Source organism: Seriola aureovittata, chromosome 6 (assembly GCF_021018895.1).
Source record: "Seriola aureovittata isolate HTS-2021-v1 ecotype China chromosome 6, ASM2101889v1, whole genome shotgun sequence".
Taxonomy (NCBI): Eukaryota; Metazoa; Chordata; class Actinopteri; order Carangiformes; family Carangidae; genus Seriola; species Seriola aureovittata.
The window spans coordinates 28,993,680-29,012,470 of NC_079369.1; the positions used below are offsets into that span (position 1 = coordinate 28,993,680).

At 41.5% G+C, this 18,791-nt stretch overlaps 1 protein-coding gene across 1 annotated transcript in view; it reads right to left on the reverse strand.

The window, feature by feature from the left end:
• Window positions 1–2,795: 2,795 nt before the first annotated feature.
• The window catches only part of st3gal3a (ST3 beta-galactoside alpha-2,3-sialyltransferase 3a), a 58,661-nt gene continuing 42,665 nt past the window's right edge, over window positions 2,796–18,791 (reverse strand). The window contains exons 9-11 of the mRNA XM_056378213.1: window positions 15,172–15,318; window positions 14,633–14,779; window positions 2,796–5,457 (exon numbers count right to left, since the gene is read on the reverse strand). Coding sequence (XP_056234188.1) covers window positions 5,353–5,457; window positions 14,633–14,779; window positions 15,172–15,318 — 399 coding nt within the window. The 3' untranslated portion in view covers window positions 2,796–5,352. The remainder of the gene's footprint in view (window positions 5,458–14,632; window positions 14,780–15,171; window positions 15,319–18,791) is intronic.

The following is an 18,791-nucleotide window of genomic DNA, read 5'->3' on the forward strand; positions in this document are numbered from 1 at the left end:
AGTCTGTTACTTTCTGGAGCTGAAGTAAATAAAGACTAAACTATTGTGGATCCAGACGGAGGCTGTGCTCTGTGTGAGAGACTCAATAAGAAAGATATTGTGTCTCTTTTTACTTTCTCTCTGAGTGATCATGTCACAGTAAATCCAGCTGAAATCACAGCTCAGTTTTTTGTCTTTTATTTATGTGTTTGGTGATTTTGTCAGACCATATACTAGGTTTAGACCTAGTCCTGTGAAAATAAGAAGCTCTTCCAGATTTTCTTCTGTTCAGTGGAGACTCTGAAATGATAAATACTAACAGCAACTGGTTTCACTTAGCTTGTTTATCCTCACCAAGTGGTAATTACACTGAGTGTAGAACAGATGACTTTTAAAACAGCCCTGACCTTTAATTGACTCAGCACACAATGCCCCACTGCAGCCTTCATGTTTACCTCCACTCGCTCATAAACATCTGACGACTGCTCGAGCTTCCTTATAAAGCAGCTGCTGCGACTGCAACTCAGACGACCTATGACAGTGTGACTCCATCTGTAGGCGTCAATGCTGTGTAAACGTTATTTCGTCAAACCTCAAATTTCTTTTAGAACCAAATGTAACTTTCTTGAGAGCAGTGCAGAGATCAAAGATTTCTTTTCTTACAGAAAGTTTTCAGACCACTTCACTTTTTCCACATTCTATTGCCTGTTGCGTCCAGGCTTCTTGTGATCTGGTCCATGGCTCTTGACCTTTGACCTTCCTCTTCCAGGAGTCAAGTCTCATACTGTAAAATGACGTGATGTCTGTTATAAACATCCATCACAGTTTATATTTCAGGTGATCACTTTCAGTTGCTTTAGATTATCTGGACAAACTGTTGGTTTGTCTTCATCCTGTCCGACTTATTTTCATGCTGTTTTATTTGTATATAAATAGTCAAGTTACAGCTCAACAACTCAAATAAAAGATAACTGGATAATTGGAGACAAAACAAAATAAGAAATGATCTAATTAAATTTGCAGAGTGGCTCATGTTAAGCAAGAGTGCAGTCAAAAAGGAGGAATCACAGAGCAAGTGACAATAATACATTTGCTGAGCACAGAACAGATTGTTCTAAGCTCAAATTTCTCCCCAGACATGTTTTAAACTAAAAACCCTCTGTTATTGTTAATATTTTGTTTAACTTGGTTTTCCACACATAAAAAGTCTCCTCTTACTTCCTGATTGAAAATCTGGATCAGTCCTTGTGCCCCGCCCACCACTTGCTTGCCGGACAAGTGAAAGAGCAGAGAGCATCAAGATGGTTAGAGGAGGAAACAACAGAGAGACTCAGCCACATATTTGAGCCTCAGTCAGACCCAGACTCAGATGAGGAGTCTGAGACCAGAACCAGAGACTAGCAGACGGGTCAGAATGGTTAGCGTAGTTAGCATCCTTTATATGTTTATGCTTTTTGTTAGCTTTAACTGGCAGTGGCTGACACAGTGTTAGTGGTTGTGCTAATGCTAACTCTCTCTGTACTGACAAGGTTCAGGTTTATTTAGCCCCGCCCCCTGTCCCCACAAGTCGAAAGGATTAGTTCCTTAGGTTTGTGACGTATGAAACACTGGCTGTCTGAATCTGTTTTACTGCAGCTCAAGGTGGAAACACTCAGTCATGTTGTTGACTGATTATTACTCATCATATGTCTGTATTATATAAAAACATCATATAGATGTTAACATGGTTAAAAACGTGATTTTCATCAGAGGGTCTTTAAAGGAGTTTTTTGTAAGTTTTACTGTTGCTACATAGCTAACGTTAGCATCAACAGCTGTCTGCTTACCATTTGAGAACAAATGCTGTTAGAGTGAATTTCAGCTTTGCTCAGAGTGAGGAGAAATCAACTGCTCTGGACCGAACATTGGACATTCAGATAGAAATATCTCCTTTAAAGGATTGTTTGGATTACAATAATGTTTTACCAAAATGTTTTTTCTATGCTTACATTGTCTCACCACAAGTTCCGGATTGAGACTCAAGTATTATTCCTTAATGTTTACTGATGTCATTGTTTTTCCAGATTTGAGCAGTTACAGGACTATGGTGAGTGCTGTGTTATCATTATTGACGCTGCCAAAATCAGAAACATGGTGAAGAAAACTGGAACTATTTAAATGAGGAGAAAGACCCAAAGTTGGCACGGCAACAGTTCAAATCACAGAACCCCTTCAGCTGGGCTGTGCACCATGTGAGAATGTGACAGGCTAGATTTGGCTGTTGTTTATTCATTTCATTTTCATTCATTTTCTACCCTAGTAGGGTCGCGGGGGGGCTGGAGCCTATCCCAGCATCTTTTCGGGCGAGAGGTGGGGTACGCCCTGGACAGGTCGCCAGTCCATCGCAGGGCAGACACATAGAGACAGACACCCATTCACACTCACAGCCACACCTATGGTCAATTTAGAGAATCCAATTAGCCTAGTCCCCATTTTGCATGTCTTTGGATTGTGGGAGGAAGCCGGAGAACCGGAGAGAACCCACACTGGCACGGGGAGAACATGCAAACTCCACACAGAAAGATCCCATGGCCGAGCCGGGACTCGAGCCCGGAACCTTCTTGCTGTGAGGCGACAGCGCTAACCACTGCACCACCGTGCAGCCCTGGCTGTTGTTTAAATATGTGGAAAAAACTCACAAATTTTATTTGGATTGTCATGCAGTCATTCATTCATCAGTAAATTTACCATTATTTTAAAACTCATTTGTGTTTCTTCAGAATGTGAAAGGGATGATTTTACAATTTTTGTTGAAAAACAAGATATGTAAAAAAAAATACAGCATCTTCATGTCTTTATTTTTTCAATGTGTACCTCTGAACAATCTACAATAAATATATGAATACTTTGGCTTGAGCATCTGACCAGCATCCAGTCTATGAACACCTACAGTGAGGTGAGCACAAACTGTGCTGAGTCTGTAAAGCAACACAAACACACACAGACTCTAAAGCTCACTTCATGTGTCTGAGAGTAACACTGATCATGACTGGAGGCCTGAGATAGAAGCCTTTGGCAGGGCCAGATGAAGTAACTAAGGAGAGTAAATCATCATACAGGTGTTCTGCTCTTACACTGGGCCATCAACAGAGACGAGAGATTTTAAAGCATGTTGAGAAGGAGCTAGCATCAACACAAACCTGCCTGACACCATCCATTCACATGAATACAAAGTCAGTCATTCAACAAGCAGCAAATGATTCAATACAATTCAACTCAGACCTGGAGCCTGTTCTTCAAATGTGGCTTCACAACAGTAATCCAGGCTAACATGCTGTTAGCCGCCTTCAAGTGTTTTTATTTCAGTATAACAGTTATGTTCTTGAAGTCTGCTGTCTCGAACACATCCTCTTCCTCATAAAACATTTTACAAATCAAATCAGTTGATCTTGAAAGTATACTGAGTGGCTGGCTTGCGAGTCCGACCAGAGGCCCTTTGCTGCATGTCATCCCCTCTCTCTCACCCCACTTTCCTGTCTCTCTAATACACTGTTAACACCAAAATTAGCAGGCATAAGCAGATTTTTTTTTAAACCTAGGTGAACCTGTCAGGTCAGAGAAAACACTGGTGAAAGACAAGCTAGGTGCTTCTTTCTTTCTTCATGTCCTCTGTTGATCATTAGGCTGATACAGTGATGTCTCATCCTGGCTTTAGGGATTTGATTCGATAAATTTACTCAAGCAAAGAGTTCAAAGTACAGTCAGCTCTAATTTGATTGGCTGAGCGTTGATCATGTGATTGTACTTGAGACTGGCAGACAGGACAGTAGCTGCACAGTGAATTTCAAGGTTAGAAATGTTTGTAATAAAATGATAACATCTCTCATGAGGCAGATTAAACTCAATTTTCTGCAGTCACTTCAGTAATTGACCAATCACTGACACTTTCTCATCAACATGTCGATGCCCGAGTTCTTGTGTGTCATTAGTCTAATGATCAGAAATGTTTGATATCCCAACCTTATCTGAAGTGTTTGTTTTTTGTTACTAATTTTGTTCTTTTGTAGAGTCTATTTTAACATGGAAAGGCCTTTTACTGTTTATTGTGAAAATTAAATTGTGTTATCTACACCAACAAATCTTTATAATATCCTACATGCCCTCATCTGAAAACATTGTTTGATGATATGGGAAGAAAAGCTGATCAAATCAAAGATATGCCTGTTGACCTGGACTAATACACAGATGTTTTCCAACACACAGCGCACCACTGTGGAAAAGCCCACAGCTGGTATGTCTGCATTAACTTACAGTGGTCAGTGACAGTCAACAGTGTGACACATCAACATCTGGACGTTTTATGACTTAGTGAGGTCTCCCCTCCTGTCCACTGGATGGAGCTTGTTTTAGTTGCACCACATTTCACTACACACATTCTAATTTTGGTCGGAGCTGTTCAGCCAATGTTTCGTTTTACAGAAGACTGAACACTTGCTTGCAGCTTGTTTCTGATTGGTAACATACTCTGTTGGTTTTAATTACTGCACTACATCACATTGTCTTAGTTCTAGTTTAAGTATTTTCTGATTGGTAAATCTTCTCTCCTGCTTTACAGAAACAAACAAACAAACAAAAAGAAACTAACTGATTGTTATTGTTGTATGTAAAGACCAAGTCAACAAATGAAATGCATCATTAAAAAATCATTTTAAATCAATTGTCATTTACAAACATTCACGAGTGCACATCCAGTGGACACTGGGGGGGGGGGTGAGGTCTTGAGGGATCATGGGACCTTGCTGCCTCACACCAACAAACATAACCTGACCCTTCTGCATCTGTGTCATGAGACAGACCATGTTGCTGCTGGGGAAGCTCCTTAGCTTCATATTGACACTGAGACACTGTGTGCACCTGTTGAATACAGAGGCTGGAAGATATAAATCAGTGACTATAGGTTTGATGCAGATTACATTCAGATGTGTAAGCAGAAGGACACTTGTAGAGGTATTCTTGGCAGAGGCTCAATGTTTAAACCCGACATCTTCATCCTCTCCTCTCTCCAGCCTACAGCAGGGCTAGGAGGAGAGCAATCTGCTTCAGGTGCTGGTTTGATCCCCAACACTGGTGACAGACCCCTGAGCCAGAGCACCAAATCCATGTATATACAGACTAACCTGCAATTAGGACAAGCTAAATATTGTGATAAAACGCAGAGGCCAACTGCAACATGTCAAAGTGCAACACTGGGGCAGAGTCTCCCGGCCTGGCCTGACCCTGCAGTGACCATGGTGTGTGACAGCTGCTGCTCTGCTGGGAACATGGTCTACAGAGCCTTGGGTGCCCCTCCTCAGGTGCTGGAGCAGGTGGGAGTGAGTGCTGTGCTGCAGACCATCAGCATCCTGCACCACAGATCCCATTGGTCCAGTCCTGGATGACTCCAGCCTTCACCAGCTTCACCAAGAACTCCTTCTCCTTAGATATGTTGTGAGTCCAGGACTGCAGAGGGGACAGAGACACATTCTTTATTTCATTGCATGAAATTTATTGCATTTTCAACAAATTGAGAGTAAAACTAGAATCACCACTCTCCTGGCTGTTTCCTCAACCAAGCAACGAATTTGCAGAAAATATGGTCACATCTTCCTGAGTTACAGTGTTGAATAAAGTGTTATTAGTGTTATTTTATGACATGTTCTGGTGTTGTGTGTATAGTGACAGTCAGAGCCGGAGACATTATGTATCCAGGTTGTCCGTCCGTCCGTCTGATTCTTGTGAACGTGATATTGCCTTGAGGGAATCTCTTCAAATTAGGTACAAACCTTCATTTGGACTCAGCGATGAACTGATTTTTGGAATTTTGGTGGTCAAAGGTCAAAGTTCAATGGAGAGGACTGCTGTAAAGCTATATGATTGTATGTAATCTTCATCAGGTTGCCACCTTCATTGTAGATTTAAGAACGGGGACACATTTCTTTGGTTTGAAGTTTTTTAAGATGGGAATCAGTGAGCCAAGATCTGATTAACCGGTTTCACATGGATGGATCAGAGAAAGTGTTAATGCAGGGGTAAGACAAAGGGCGGGACATCGTCACCATGGGACAAGTTGAGACAGGAGAGGAAGTGTTGGTTAATGTTGTTAATCTTACAGATTTCCAATAATGTACAAGCTGCTAAATGCTCCATCAGAGTAATGTTCTATTGCTTCATGCTGCCAATCTATGTGAGGTACGAGATGAATAACGTACTGAACTAAACACATTAACTCTTCATTATTTTAATGCATCAACTTTTTTTCCATTTATCAGTGTTGACAGTAGAGAATCACAATTAAAGGCTCTGATCAAATTTGTCACTAAGCTATTATTGTTATAACAATCAAGATGCAGCAGATGATCAACTGATCATATGAGTCAATTCATGTTTAGATCTGCCCATATTCCTGGAGAGTCAGCATGGCTAATGTCAGGTTAACCTGAAAACCGCCATCTTCACCTGCTCTTAATATTAGACTGGATACATTATCTGGATAAGGACATGTGACCACAGAGCTCTTCATTTACACCTGGTATTGATACTGAAACAGAACAGTCACAGTCTCGTTTCCCCTCACACTGTGATCTTATACCATATTTGTAAGGTGAGGGTCACAGGACAGCCGAAAGCATCTGTAAGCTACTTTTCACTAACTTTGCCAACTAGACTTATGTTACCTCCACTGTAAGAAGGTAATCAGAACCAGTGGAGCTTTCTAACACTAGTTTGATCAAATGTCAACATCTTAGTTTTTATTTCAGTCTGAACCTCATTCAATTATTATCTTACAAATCAGCCACTGAAATAATGAGTGAGCTACGTGGCTATGTTCGGGTTCTGGACAGTTGGCCAGACAAATAAAGAAATATGAAAATGTGACCATGGCACAGCACAGATACTAATATTTAGTAAGTGTGGGTGTATTGCTCCTTTAATATCCACCCAACTTCCAGGCATCAAACTGACACTTGCTTCTTCAAGAGGATAATTATCCTCTCTGTTTATCTGCAGTATCACAAGGAGTTGGTTCCTTGTTTGAAACCCAAAGAGAAAAAAAAAGTAGGAGAGAGAAATAATAGTCAGAATGGGAGAAAAACTAAAAGTGGGGTAGAGAAAAAAAAGAATGACAATCTGGTTAAAAATAAAATAAAAAATGTAACTTTTGGTTATAAACATAAGCCTGGTTCTTTGAGTGATGTGATTGAAATGTTATGGGGGTTATGCAAATAACCTTAAGTTTTTCATAATATTCCGACATTGTCTAACTATGGGATGTGGTAGCTCCTGTATTGCCATACAAGGTAATCTAACATCCACCAACCTGCTGGAGAGAGTCACTTTGTTCCAGTTAGGACTCCAAGACAGGGCTGAGACCTCCATCATATAGAAGTGGAAAAAAGTGAGATGTGAGGATCAAACTCCCCGGAATAAGGCCCAGCATGTGGCCAAGCCACGAGTCGAGTGCGCCCACAGACTTTTTGGAGGCTGCTGACCCTTACTCGTATAGGCAAAAGTAAGAGCCTCCAACACCCAGTGGGAGAGGTGTTGCTTTGTGACAGGATTAGTTTAGGAAATGAACAGCTGATCGATCTGTCCGAAAACCCTCATCTTATCCGTGTAAGTGTGCACAGCATGAACTGGACATAACACACAACTGCTGCTCTCCAGGTGACAGTGAAAAAATAGTAGCATTAAGCTATAGTAGTATCCCCACTTTAACCAATAATATTCAATCATGAGATTAAAATGTGACGTTATATTTATTGATAACAGTTAGTAGCTGTCCAGTTATGGCGATGTTTTGTTGATTGCAAAGGGATGGTAGCTGAAGAGGATTGGTTGGTTCATGCTGCTGGTTAGCTTGACATGCTGTATGCTCTTATGTGGTAGACAGGAGTGTACGCTCGTTGTCTCCTGAGGTCAGGAACACACTGGCTGCGTGGCGGCTGCAGACTGATTTTGATTTTGGCGCCAATGTTAATGGGTTAGAGTGGACAAACTGTCTGCATCTCATGCCTCACTGCTGTGTCGCATGATTTAGAGCAGGGGTTTTCAAAGTGTGGGACAGTGTGCCCCCCTCAGAGAACATAAAGATGTTGATTTACCGGGTAAGAAAGAACACTTCTCTGCAGAGCCTCATGTGTCATGGAGTCTCTTAACAAAGAAGCCCCGACCTTCTGGGGCTGTATTGTGATGATTATCCAAACATCTCAATAGCCTTTTCAGCTCACTCCCCTGGTGTGAGGCAGAGTGCATGCACGTTGTGCGCCCGTCTATGTAGGGGCATATTACTCTCGATAATGCTCCTTAAAATAAGTGAAATACTGCGGCATTGACTTCAGACCAGAGCACAAGTGTATTTTCTATCTAAACAACATGGGCACTGGACAGGAAAATAAAAACTGAGTCAGTCTGAAACTAACAAAGACACTTATGTTGTGCCTTGCACCGCTTTGCACTGGGTGTAAGACAGAGCCCTGCGTCTTTGATGCAGACAGGTGGTTGATGCGGGGATGCACTGAGAAAGGAATAAACGTAGATTGTACTTCCTCCATTTTCTAACTGCCCTGACTCTGTCTCCTCTCTCACTGTAGCTACTAAAAATCAATCCATTTTGCCACATGCATAGCTGAGTTTAGCTTACCAGATGTTTACAGTTAATTTTTTCTAGTTTTTATTTTTTCTCACGCTGCGCCTCCCATGAAGTTCTCTGGCGTCCCCCAGGGAGGCGTGCCTCACACTTTGAAAACCACTGATCTAGAGATTTGGTGTCTCATCTATTTTTCATGTCTCAGAAAAAACAGACAGAGAAAAGACCTATTGATGTCTTAGTGACATCAGAGCAGCATCATTACATAAAACTGACTCCTTCCACTATAGTTTCTATGTCTAATCTGAATCAGAATATGACACAGACATGAAAACATAAATATATTTTTAACCATTTCAGCAGCTGCATGTGGAGACAGTGACATTTTTAGTGATGTTTTCTGTCAGAAATTAATTTATATTAAAAAGAAATCCAACATTCCAGTAACCTGTAAACTCTATGTAGAGAGACAGAGCTGCAGCAGCAGAGACGGAGCTTGTGTGAACTCGCGTAATTCTCTGTAGCAACTCAGCGACGCAGCCAGTGTGTGCAGGCAGTGTGTCCCTGGCATAAGGCGAAGTATGTGATGCTTGTTTAACTGTTACTTGTTTAACCCAGTGGATTGAACTGTACGCTGCTGGTTGTTTTTTCCATTATTATGCATGAAATGAACTGCAACTTTTCTTGAACATACTCTTTTTCATTTTTGTCTCCTAGCAGGTTAACAACAACATGTGGTCCTACTTCCTTACAAAAAAACCATATCTCTCGTCTCGTGACCAACCGCCACTTACACCCTTTGGTACAATATGGCATTACACCTAATCATGACAGCAGTGACACCTACATGCCGGTTAGCTTGATGTGTTGTTAGCTGGTTTTTGATGATATTAGATGGTGATGTTGTGGACAAAAATGAACACAAGTTGCTGCAGAGGGTTGTGTTGAGTGTGTGGGTGCAGGTAAAGAGGGATGTGGTGTGTTGGAACCTGATGACCCTGTAGACTTCACTGCACTCTTAAACGCACACACTCACATTGAAACCATGCTATTTTGTTAGAAGATAGATCAAACAGCATCATTCATGAAAAGTTTCTGTCTTTCTTACTAACTGGTAACTATTGGTGAGACTAGTGGAACAAGACATACAACAATGGATTGATTGCAGGACATAGCATTTAGATTGGGCCTGTCACATCTCTGTTTACCAGCTCGACCAATGCCGAGATCCCTCCAGTTACCTGTCTGAAATGAGGTGATCATCCTGATCAATAATTTACAGCAAGAGCCAAAACTGGTGTTTTCAAAAAGACAATATACATTGCATGTCTTCTTTGGTTAAAACATCTGTGGCTGACAAATGGCTGCAGGCAGAAAGCATTTTATTAACCAGCCAATAATTTCTCTTTTGTTGTTTGGCAACTTTAGAGATTTAACAATCATTAGCTATACCTGAGCAAATCTGAAGGGGACAGTTGCCATTATACCGGAAACAAAATCAACAATTAACACTTTCACATCTTTCAGCTCATTTAATGTTCATGAGGTTTTGAATAAAACTGTGCTCTACCAATTTGAATAAAAACGCTCTACCTACCACCAAAGATGTTCATCCCATATGGGAAACTGCGTGTAGAAAAGAACACATTTCTCACCTGTCTCAATTATACATGGTAGGGGGCGGGGCCAAGCAGCTCTGTGCCTCCTTGAACTGAAACACAAGTCCATGTTGGTGAAAATAACATGCAGGGGATTGCATGTCTGTCTCAATAACCTTGGCTAAGAGTGATTTATGAGCAGGCTAGAGACTGTGAAGTGGATAGAATGGCAGCTTCGACATTGTATATAGTGTGCTTTGACTGTCCTGCTCTCAAAAACCAGCACCCAGCAACGTTCTCTACTCTTGAGATTTCATACACATCCCAGGCCACTACTCAGCATGCTAGATAAATCCCTTCCTAGATTCCAGAGAGGCATTTTAAATGAGAGAAAGGTCACAGTAAACTGTTCCACTGCAGCGTAAACCTAGAAAACTAACAAAAAGGATGTTGGTCAGAATGCTAACAAATTTGGGCGTTGTGAATATTGTGTGGGAGTATCGTTCACCAAGACTGAAACATGCAGGAAATAGAGGGTCAGACACCTGTGGATGGAGAGGATGAATCATCAACCTACACTGGAAATTCACAGCTCAAAGTTGGAGGGTCATACTGAGCCCCTCAAATATACATCTCTAGCAATCTAGCAAAAAAAGAAAGAAGCCAATCAGCATTTCTGTCAAATGGCAACAAGATTTTAAATTTCATCAGTTACACATCTCTGTTCATTTCATTTCTTCTCTTTATATGTATGGAAATATAAACTATGATACTTCAGTTATTGTGCATATTTCCTTTGTTCATGAGAAGATAAAATCTTTTTTAGACAAATCTGTGGAAAAATTCTGAGTGGGCGTCTCCCTTGACGTCGGCTAAGTGACATCTGAGAGCAGCTGTCAACCTTTGGTGCATTGCTGAATGGAGAAGAGTCTGTCCCTTTACCAATCATACACTCAAGATTGTATTCCACTCAGAAAAGGAAAAGTAGTTAGCATAGCATGCTGTTGTCAGTTGACCATGTAACTTTTGCTGAGCAGCAGCAACAGCGCCCCCTGTGGCCACACATGTAACTGCAGGACATTCTGTAGGATGGTGAAGGGCACGGACAGGAAACGTGTCCGCACGTGAAATAAAAAGGCTGAAAACCTCTGAACCCAAAGCAGCTGTGAGCTGAAATCTAATTGCCAGGCACTAGTTTAACACTGACTGAGTCACAATTTTCCTTCAGCAGGGGCAACAACTCAACTCACTTCAAAAGGCAGTTAGTTAGTTACCCACTAAAATACAGTCTGGTGGCTGCTAGCATGTAGCTTAGCTCTGTTAATAACCAGCAAAGTTATGAAGACAGTGTGAGGGCTGGTAATCTGGAACTTACGTAAGTTACTTTAGCAGTGTAAAGCAGATGTCATCTCCTTTTTTTTTTTATTAGAGCCACAACTGGTTATTCTTGTCTTACTCAGACATTTGTCATGTTTTTTGTGGCCTGCTGGCCCTCTGCAGATCTTTCTTTTCTTTTGACTTGCAATACAATATAATCACCTTCCTTTTTGTTCTTTTTATGTGGTAGTCCCTGTCTATGAAGTAGCTCACTATTGCCACCCACTGCTATGTTGTGTGTCTTTGATTGTTCGAACCTTTGTTCACACCTTGTAACTTTGGGGCACACATATCTGTCAGGTTGTATCTGACCATTTTGGGTAAAAAAAGTAGGATATAGCAGCCAAAACCAAAGTAAGTGTGGTTGTGGTTTAATATTTTTGTTTCTTGGATCATCATATGAAATTCTACAGCTCTGTATGGTGCTGTTTCCTAAGACAGATATTCTGTTCCACGCAGAAATAAGTCACTTTAAAGAAGATGAAAATGCTCCACCTGCCATTTCCCTGTGACTTAGAGGGAAATACTCACCGGATGAGCCATAGAGGCGATATAAACACGCTGTCTAGCGTGTCAAGTGTGCCGATCCAGAGAGCGATCGATTGCTGTAGGACAGTGGGGTATTCTAACACAGTCCCTCATGTCAACCTGCGATGATATGTGGCTTGACATTGCCAGTGTGTGTAAAAGAAATCTATTAAGTACGTTGATTTAATGACATTTCTATCACATTTTTGTCTGTACTTCCCTACATAAAAATAATTCCTAGTAATATAGTTAATCAATTAACAAGAGGTAGGGGTCCGGGGCCAGAGGCGCTATATTAAGTGACTATCAAAGTGACTGAAGGTGGGGAACTTTTACTCATCCGTTTTCTCACAGTCCATCCATGCCTGGACCAGATAAGCTTCCAAGTTATTTTCTACAGCAGGCATTGCATGGCATGAGAACCAGCTGCATCATCTTAACAGATCAGGTCTTCAGGTACCTCTTTGATGGCTGACATCCTAATCCTCTCGTAGTAGTGCAATGGGGCATGGGGAGTGCTCATGTTGTACCCAAATCCAGCCACAGCTACTTCATCACAATTATGAAGGGCCATCGTTATGGCAACTGCCCCCAGGGTTGGGATATTCTGAAAACTAACAAAAAGGATGTTGGTCAGAATGCTAACAAATTTGGGCGTTGTGAATATTGTGTGGGAGTATCGTTCACCAAGACTGAAACATGCAGGAAATAGAGGGTCAGACACCTGTGGATGGAGAGGATGAATCATCAACCTACACTGGAAATTCACAGCTCAAAGTTGGAGGGTCATACTGAGCCCCTCAAATATACATCTCTAGCAATCTAGCAAAAAAAGAAAGAAGCCAATCAGCATTTCTGTCAAATGGCAACAAGATTTTAAATTTCATCAGTTACACATCTCTGTTCATTTCATTTCTTCTCTTTATATGTATGGAAATATAAACTATGATACTTCAGTTATTGTGCATATTTCCTTTGTTCATGAGAAGATAAAATCTTTTTTAGACAAATCTGTGGAAAAATTCTGAGTGGGCGTCTCCCTTGACGTCGGCTAAGTGACATCTGAGAGCAGCTGTCAACCTTTGGTGCATTGCTGAATGGAGAAGAGTCTGTCCCTTTACCAATCATACACTCAAGATTGTATTCCACTCAGAAAAGGAAAAGTAGTTAGCATAGCATGCTGTTGTCAGTTGACCATGTAACTTTTGCTGAGCAGCAGCAACAGCGCCCCCTGTGGCCACACATGTAACTGCAGGACATTCTGTAGGATGGTGAAGGGCACGGACAGGAAACGTGTCCGCACGTGAAATAAAAAGGCTGAAAACCTCTGAACCCAAAGCAGCTGTGAGCTGAAATCTAATTGCCAGGCACTAGTTTAACACTGACTGAGTCACAATCTTCCTTCAGCAGGGGCAACAACTCAACTCACTTCAAAAGGCAGTTAGTTAGTTACCCACTAAAATACAGTCTGGTGGCTGCTAGCATGTAGCTTAGCTCTGTTAATAACCAGCAAAGTTATGAAGACAGTGTGAGGGCTGGTAATCTGGAACTTACGTAAGTTACTTTAGCAGTGTAAAGCAGATGTCATCTCCTTTTTTTTTTTTATTAGAGCCACAACTGGTTATTCTTGTCTTACTCAGACATTTGTCAGGTTTTTTGTGGCCTGCTGGCCCTCTGCAGATCTTTCTTTTCTTTTGACTTGCAATACAATATAATCACCTTCCTTTTTGTTCTTTTTATGTGGTAGTCCCTGTCTATGAAGTAGCTCACTATTGCCACCCACTGCTATGTTGTGTGTCTTTGATTGTTCGAACCTTTGTTCACACCTTGTAACTTTGGGGCACACATATCTGTCAGGTTGTATCTGACCATTTTGGGTAAAAAAAGTAGGATATAGCAGCCAAAACCAAAGTAAGTGTGGTTGTGGTTTAATATTTTTGTTTCTTGGATCATCATATGAAATTCTACAGCTCTGTATGGTGCTGTTTCCTAAGACAGATATTCTGTTCCACGCAGAAATAAGTCACTTTAAAGAAGATGAAAATGCTCCACCTGCCATTTCCCTGTGACTTAGAGGGAAATACTCACCGGATGAGCCATAGAGGCGATATAAACACGCTGTCTAGCGTGTCAAGTGTGCCGATCCAGAGAGCGATCGATTGCTGTAGGACAGTGGGGTATTCTAACACAGTCCCTCATGTCAACCTGCGATGATATGTGGCTTGACATTGCCAGTGTGTGTAAAAGAAATCTATTAAGTACGTTGATTTAATGACATTTCTATCACATTTTTGTCTGTACTTCCCTACATAAAAATAATTCCTAGTAATATAGTTAATCAATTAACAAGAGGTAGGGGTCCGGGGCCAGAGGCGCTATATTAAGTGACTATCAAAGTGACTGAAGGTGGGGAACTTTTACTCATCCGTTTTCTCACAGTCCATCCATGCCTGGACCAGATAAGCTTCCAAGTTATTTTCTACAGCAGGCATTGCATGGCATGAGAACCAGCTGCATCATCTTAACAGATCAGGTCTTCAGGTACCTCTTTGATGGCTGACATCCTAATCCTCTCGTAGTAGTGCAATGGGGCATGGGGAGTGCTCATGTTGTACCCAAATCCAGCCACAGCTACTTCATCACAATTATGAAGGGCCATCGTTATGGCAACTGCCCCCAGGGTTGGGATATTCTGAAAAACAGACATAAGTGAAAGAATTTGTATGATACAGGCTATCCAGCCATGATCTGTATCCCAAAAGACATATAACATGTGGTGTAAATGTAAATCTATGACAGAGGAGCCTCATATACACTATGTTTTTTGTGTGGATATTTTACAGATGTGAAATCTGAAGCATGGTTATATTTATAATAGCCTAATAGTAACACCGTTAGTTTTGAGGCTGCTGTGTGTCCCCAGAAGCCTTCATAATGCAAAAAGAAGGACAGGAGACTCAGCTCCCATAGCTCCAGTCCTGACCATTAACTCAACGCTGTGTGTGAAACAGCTCGCTATTCCTGATTCTCCTCTATCTAGAACTGAACGGACACTAACTGCTAGGAAAACAACAGGTCACTCACCCCTCTGCCCATCTGTCCACTGTTGTAAGGTAAGCCTATTAGCTTGAAGGAGGCCTCCTGGATGAAGTAGGGGTTCAAGATGCGCATGTCGCTTGGCTCCCTTGGAACATGTCTGGCCACCGACTTCCAGAAGCCATCAGTGCTGCGCTGAGAGACAAAGAGTGGGGAAATTAAACTTGTTTTGGTTCAACTATCACTGCCCTCTGGCAGGCAGCTGTTTCCAGTGAAAAAGATAAACTTCCACCACCAACAGCAGACAGACGCAGTTAGCAACTTGCTGGTGAGCATTATATAGCATTTAGCAGCTAGTGAGCCAGATCAGTGGGCTGTTTTATACCTTTTACCCAAAAGAGCCTCTCTACCATAATGGCCTGACTGTGCTTCTGAGATGGTTGTGCTTCTGGCAGATTCTTCTGACGCTCTGTTGAGGGAGTTACACACTGTGTTAGTTGGAACATAACCAATGTGAAAGAAAGAATTCAGGGGTCTCATCTTCAGAGGCTACATTTGAAGCCCAACTGCGTCACAGTAGCGTGACTAGACTGTCAAAGTTTGAATGCTCTTTCAAATGTGTCCTTGTTTTCCTGGACATGAAGGATCCACCTGTTGGATCCTTCATGGCGTAACCTATCCCAAGATTCATTGTGCGCTGGTAATGAAAATAATATGTCAGGAATGCATAATGCATATGTCAACACTGACAGAGAGCAAGTATTGGGTTTCAGCTCAGTTCAACAGCTAATGGTACAACTGTTAAAACCAAGGGCCAAGGACCGAAGAGCCTGGTACAAAATTCTGACAGTGACAGAAATTTAGGATGACCATCTCACAATGTGACTGCTTCAATCACCTATGCCTTCTAACCAGTCAATAGGAATGCAGCATGAAATGATGCACTGATCAATGTGTTGCTTAGCTCAATTCTATCACTATAGCAACTCATAGCCTTTGGATGAAGCATGCAGATGACATTTAACATGTATATTGACTTGCGTTGTAGCCTATGATTCAGTAGGTGTCATCATTAGATCCGTGTTGCAGTGTGGCCTGCAATAGACTTACTGTATAAGGTCACTGTAATCTCACAGTCTGAATACTTTCTGAAGTCACAGTACATCTGTTATCAGAAATGTCAGTGCTCAATATTTATCATCCATAGTGACACTGTAAATATTGATCAATTCTTACTATCGTCACACGATGGGATGGTATGCAGAGTGGACAGGAGTGGAAAATATGAGGGTGCTTGAGCAGCGCAGTGAAAACAATACCCTGAGACCTGGATGGAGAGTTCAGGGTCATTAAAACACTGATGAAAAACAAGAGGAGCAAACAGAGCCAGCCAGGGAAAGAAGCCCCTGTATCAGTATACCTGGGGCCATTACACTAATTACTAGCAGTCTGCCCAGTCCTGATGGCTCTTTATGAACAGTTACTGGGATACCTGCCTCTGGGTTTGCTTAGGTATGTTGGAGTAAGGGGCAGGGGAAACCAAACAGCAATAATATGAGCTATTAGCTTACTAGCATAGTACTGTTACCCTGTAAGACTGCAAGCTGCTCACTGATGGATCAGTTGGTAATCCTGTCTGATGAGACCATTTTGCTCTTCTATTGGAGCTGGAAACCCAACACCTCTCCTCTGCTGGGAGGACACAACCGTCTTTGGAAAGCATTGACACACAGCAGATGGGATCAAATGACAAGCAAATCTCAAAACCCTTTCATAAATCTATCAATGAATATGTTTACATGTGTTAGTATATACACAATAAATAAGTCTCGCCTAGGTCACAAAATAGAGCTGCAATAGCATCCAGCTCCATTCATTTATAGATTTATAGCCCCTTTCCACTGGAGGAATTTAACTAAGTATAACCAGGGGCTTCCCACAGCATGAACCTTGTGAGCCTTCACTGGGAAATTCTTCTCTACATTAGACGTTTAGTTTCTCTAGTAACTAAAACATAAAAAGGGAAAACTCACTCAACCATCATCCAATATTTTTTTTTAGGAATATGAGCATGTCTACATTTCCAGGTAGAAGCTGGGATCTTTGGGCATTTACAATATCCCTGCTATAGAAAATACTCTCTCACTTGGCACTGAGGTGGCTGGGACAGAGAGACATGCTTTGGGCTATGGATGACATCAGTGGGTAAAACTTTGCATTGTCTCTCCACCACTTGAGAGGATAGTCAGAGAGCCAGAGATGCCTCAACTCAGTACCTGCTCTGCCTCCTGCCTTATTTTAGTGCCATTAGTCTTCCCCTAGGCACATTTTTTGGCAATGTTTTTTGCTGTCCGGTTTCTGCAAAATGCCTCAAGCATAGACCTGCAGCCTGCCGCCTGTTATTAACATCTGTTTTGGTGATCTGATCACAAGTGGTGAACTTTAAGTTCAAGTGCGAACACATCAAAGATGCATTGACCATAGACAGTCTGGACCACACGTGGCCACATTCTTATAGCAGAGCGAACGCAAATGCTCGATTTTTTTCTCTCTTGCTTGCTCTTTTTCTCCCACTCACACACAAGCATATGACAACGGACCCATCTGTCGATTGGCTAAAATCAACAACACATACCTGTTTATTTGCATATAAAGCAGGAAAGTGAGGTCAGATCACAAGTGGTCAATCGAGACACATGTAGAGGCGCATTTTAAAGCAAGGTGTGAACTGACTAACTTATAGATGACCATATTATAGCTGTGATTAGATCACTGAAGACGCATGAGTAATGGCTAAAAAGTGTTTTGTGAGGTCACACTAAGCTTGACACCAGCTGACTGTTTGTGCCAAATTTGAAATAGTCAAGGCGTTACTGAGATATCATGCCCACGAGAATGGGGCGGAAAGACAACCTGAAAACAATATGCCTCTGACTGTCGCCAGTGTGGAGGCATAAAAAATGGTGGCTCTGGTGGTTGACCTAGAAAATTGGGATTTGGTTACCAGCCCACCATTGAGGATATATGACATACTGTTAACCCAAACATGGTCAAAATGTTTGATGGTGAACAGAGTTGCTCTTCATGGCATGCAATGTTCAAATAAAGACACCTGTCTCTGGTCTGGACTTAGTAGCCCACACTTAGATCAATCTGTTATGGCTTGAAAACATCTGCACTACAACACTGGCTCATCTCTTTGTTCATTTTGTGCTACAGCGCCACGAAATAAATGACAATGATCAGTGCTGTCGGCGACCACTCCAATAGTTTTTCAGAAATTTCAGCATGGACCCAAGTGGTGGACCATCATTGCCATTAATAGAGACTCTCAGCAAAGGTTTCCACTGGCCTTTACCACATCCCTTCAGGTTTCAAAATTGTTTGTGATATTTGTGAATTTCTGATGTTTTTCTAATGCACAAGTCAAAAATGTGCATGAAAACAAGCTGTTGGAAACATTCTCACCATTCACTTAGTAATGCTGGGCATATTAGTGATCAGTGACATGTTCTTAAAACTAGGCTTTGTATTAATATTAGCAGTTAGATAGATAGATAGATAGATAGATAGATAGATAGATAGATAGATAGATAGATTCAAATTTGTTTAAAGTAATCTATGACATTTTACTAAATGGTTACATACAAAGTTTAGTTTTCATACAG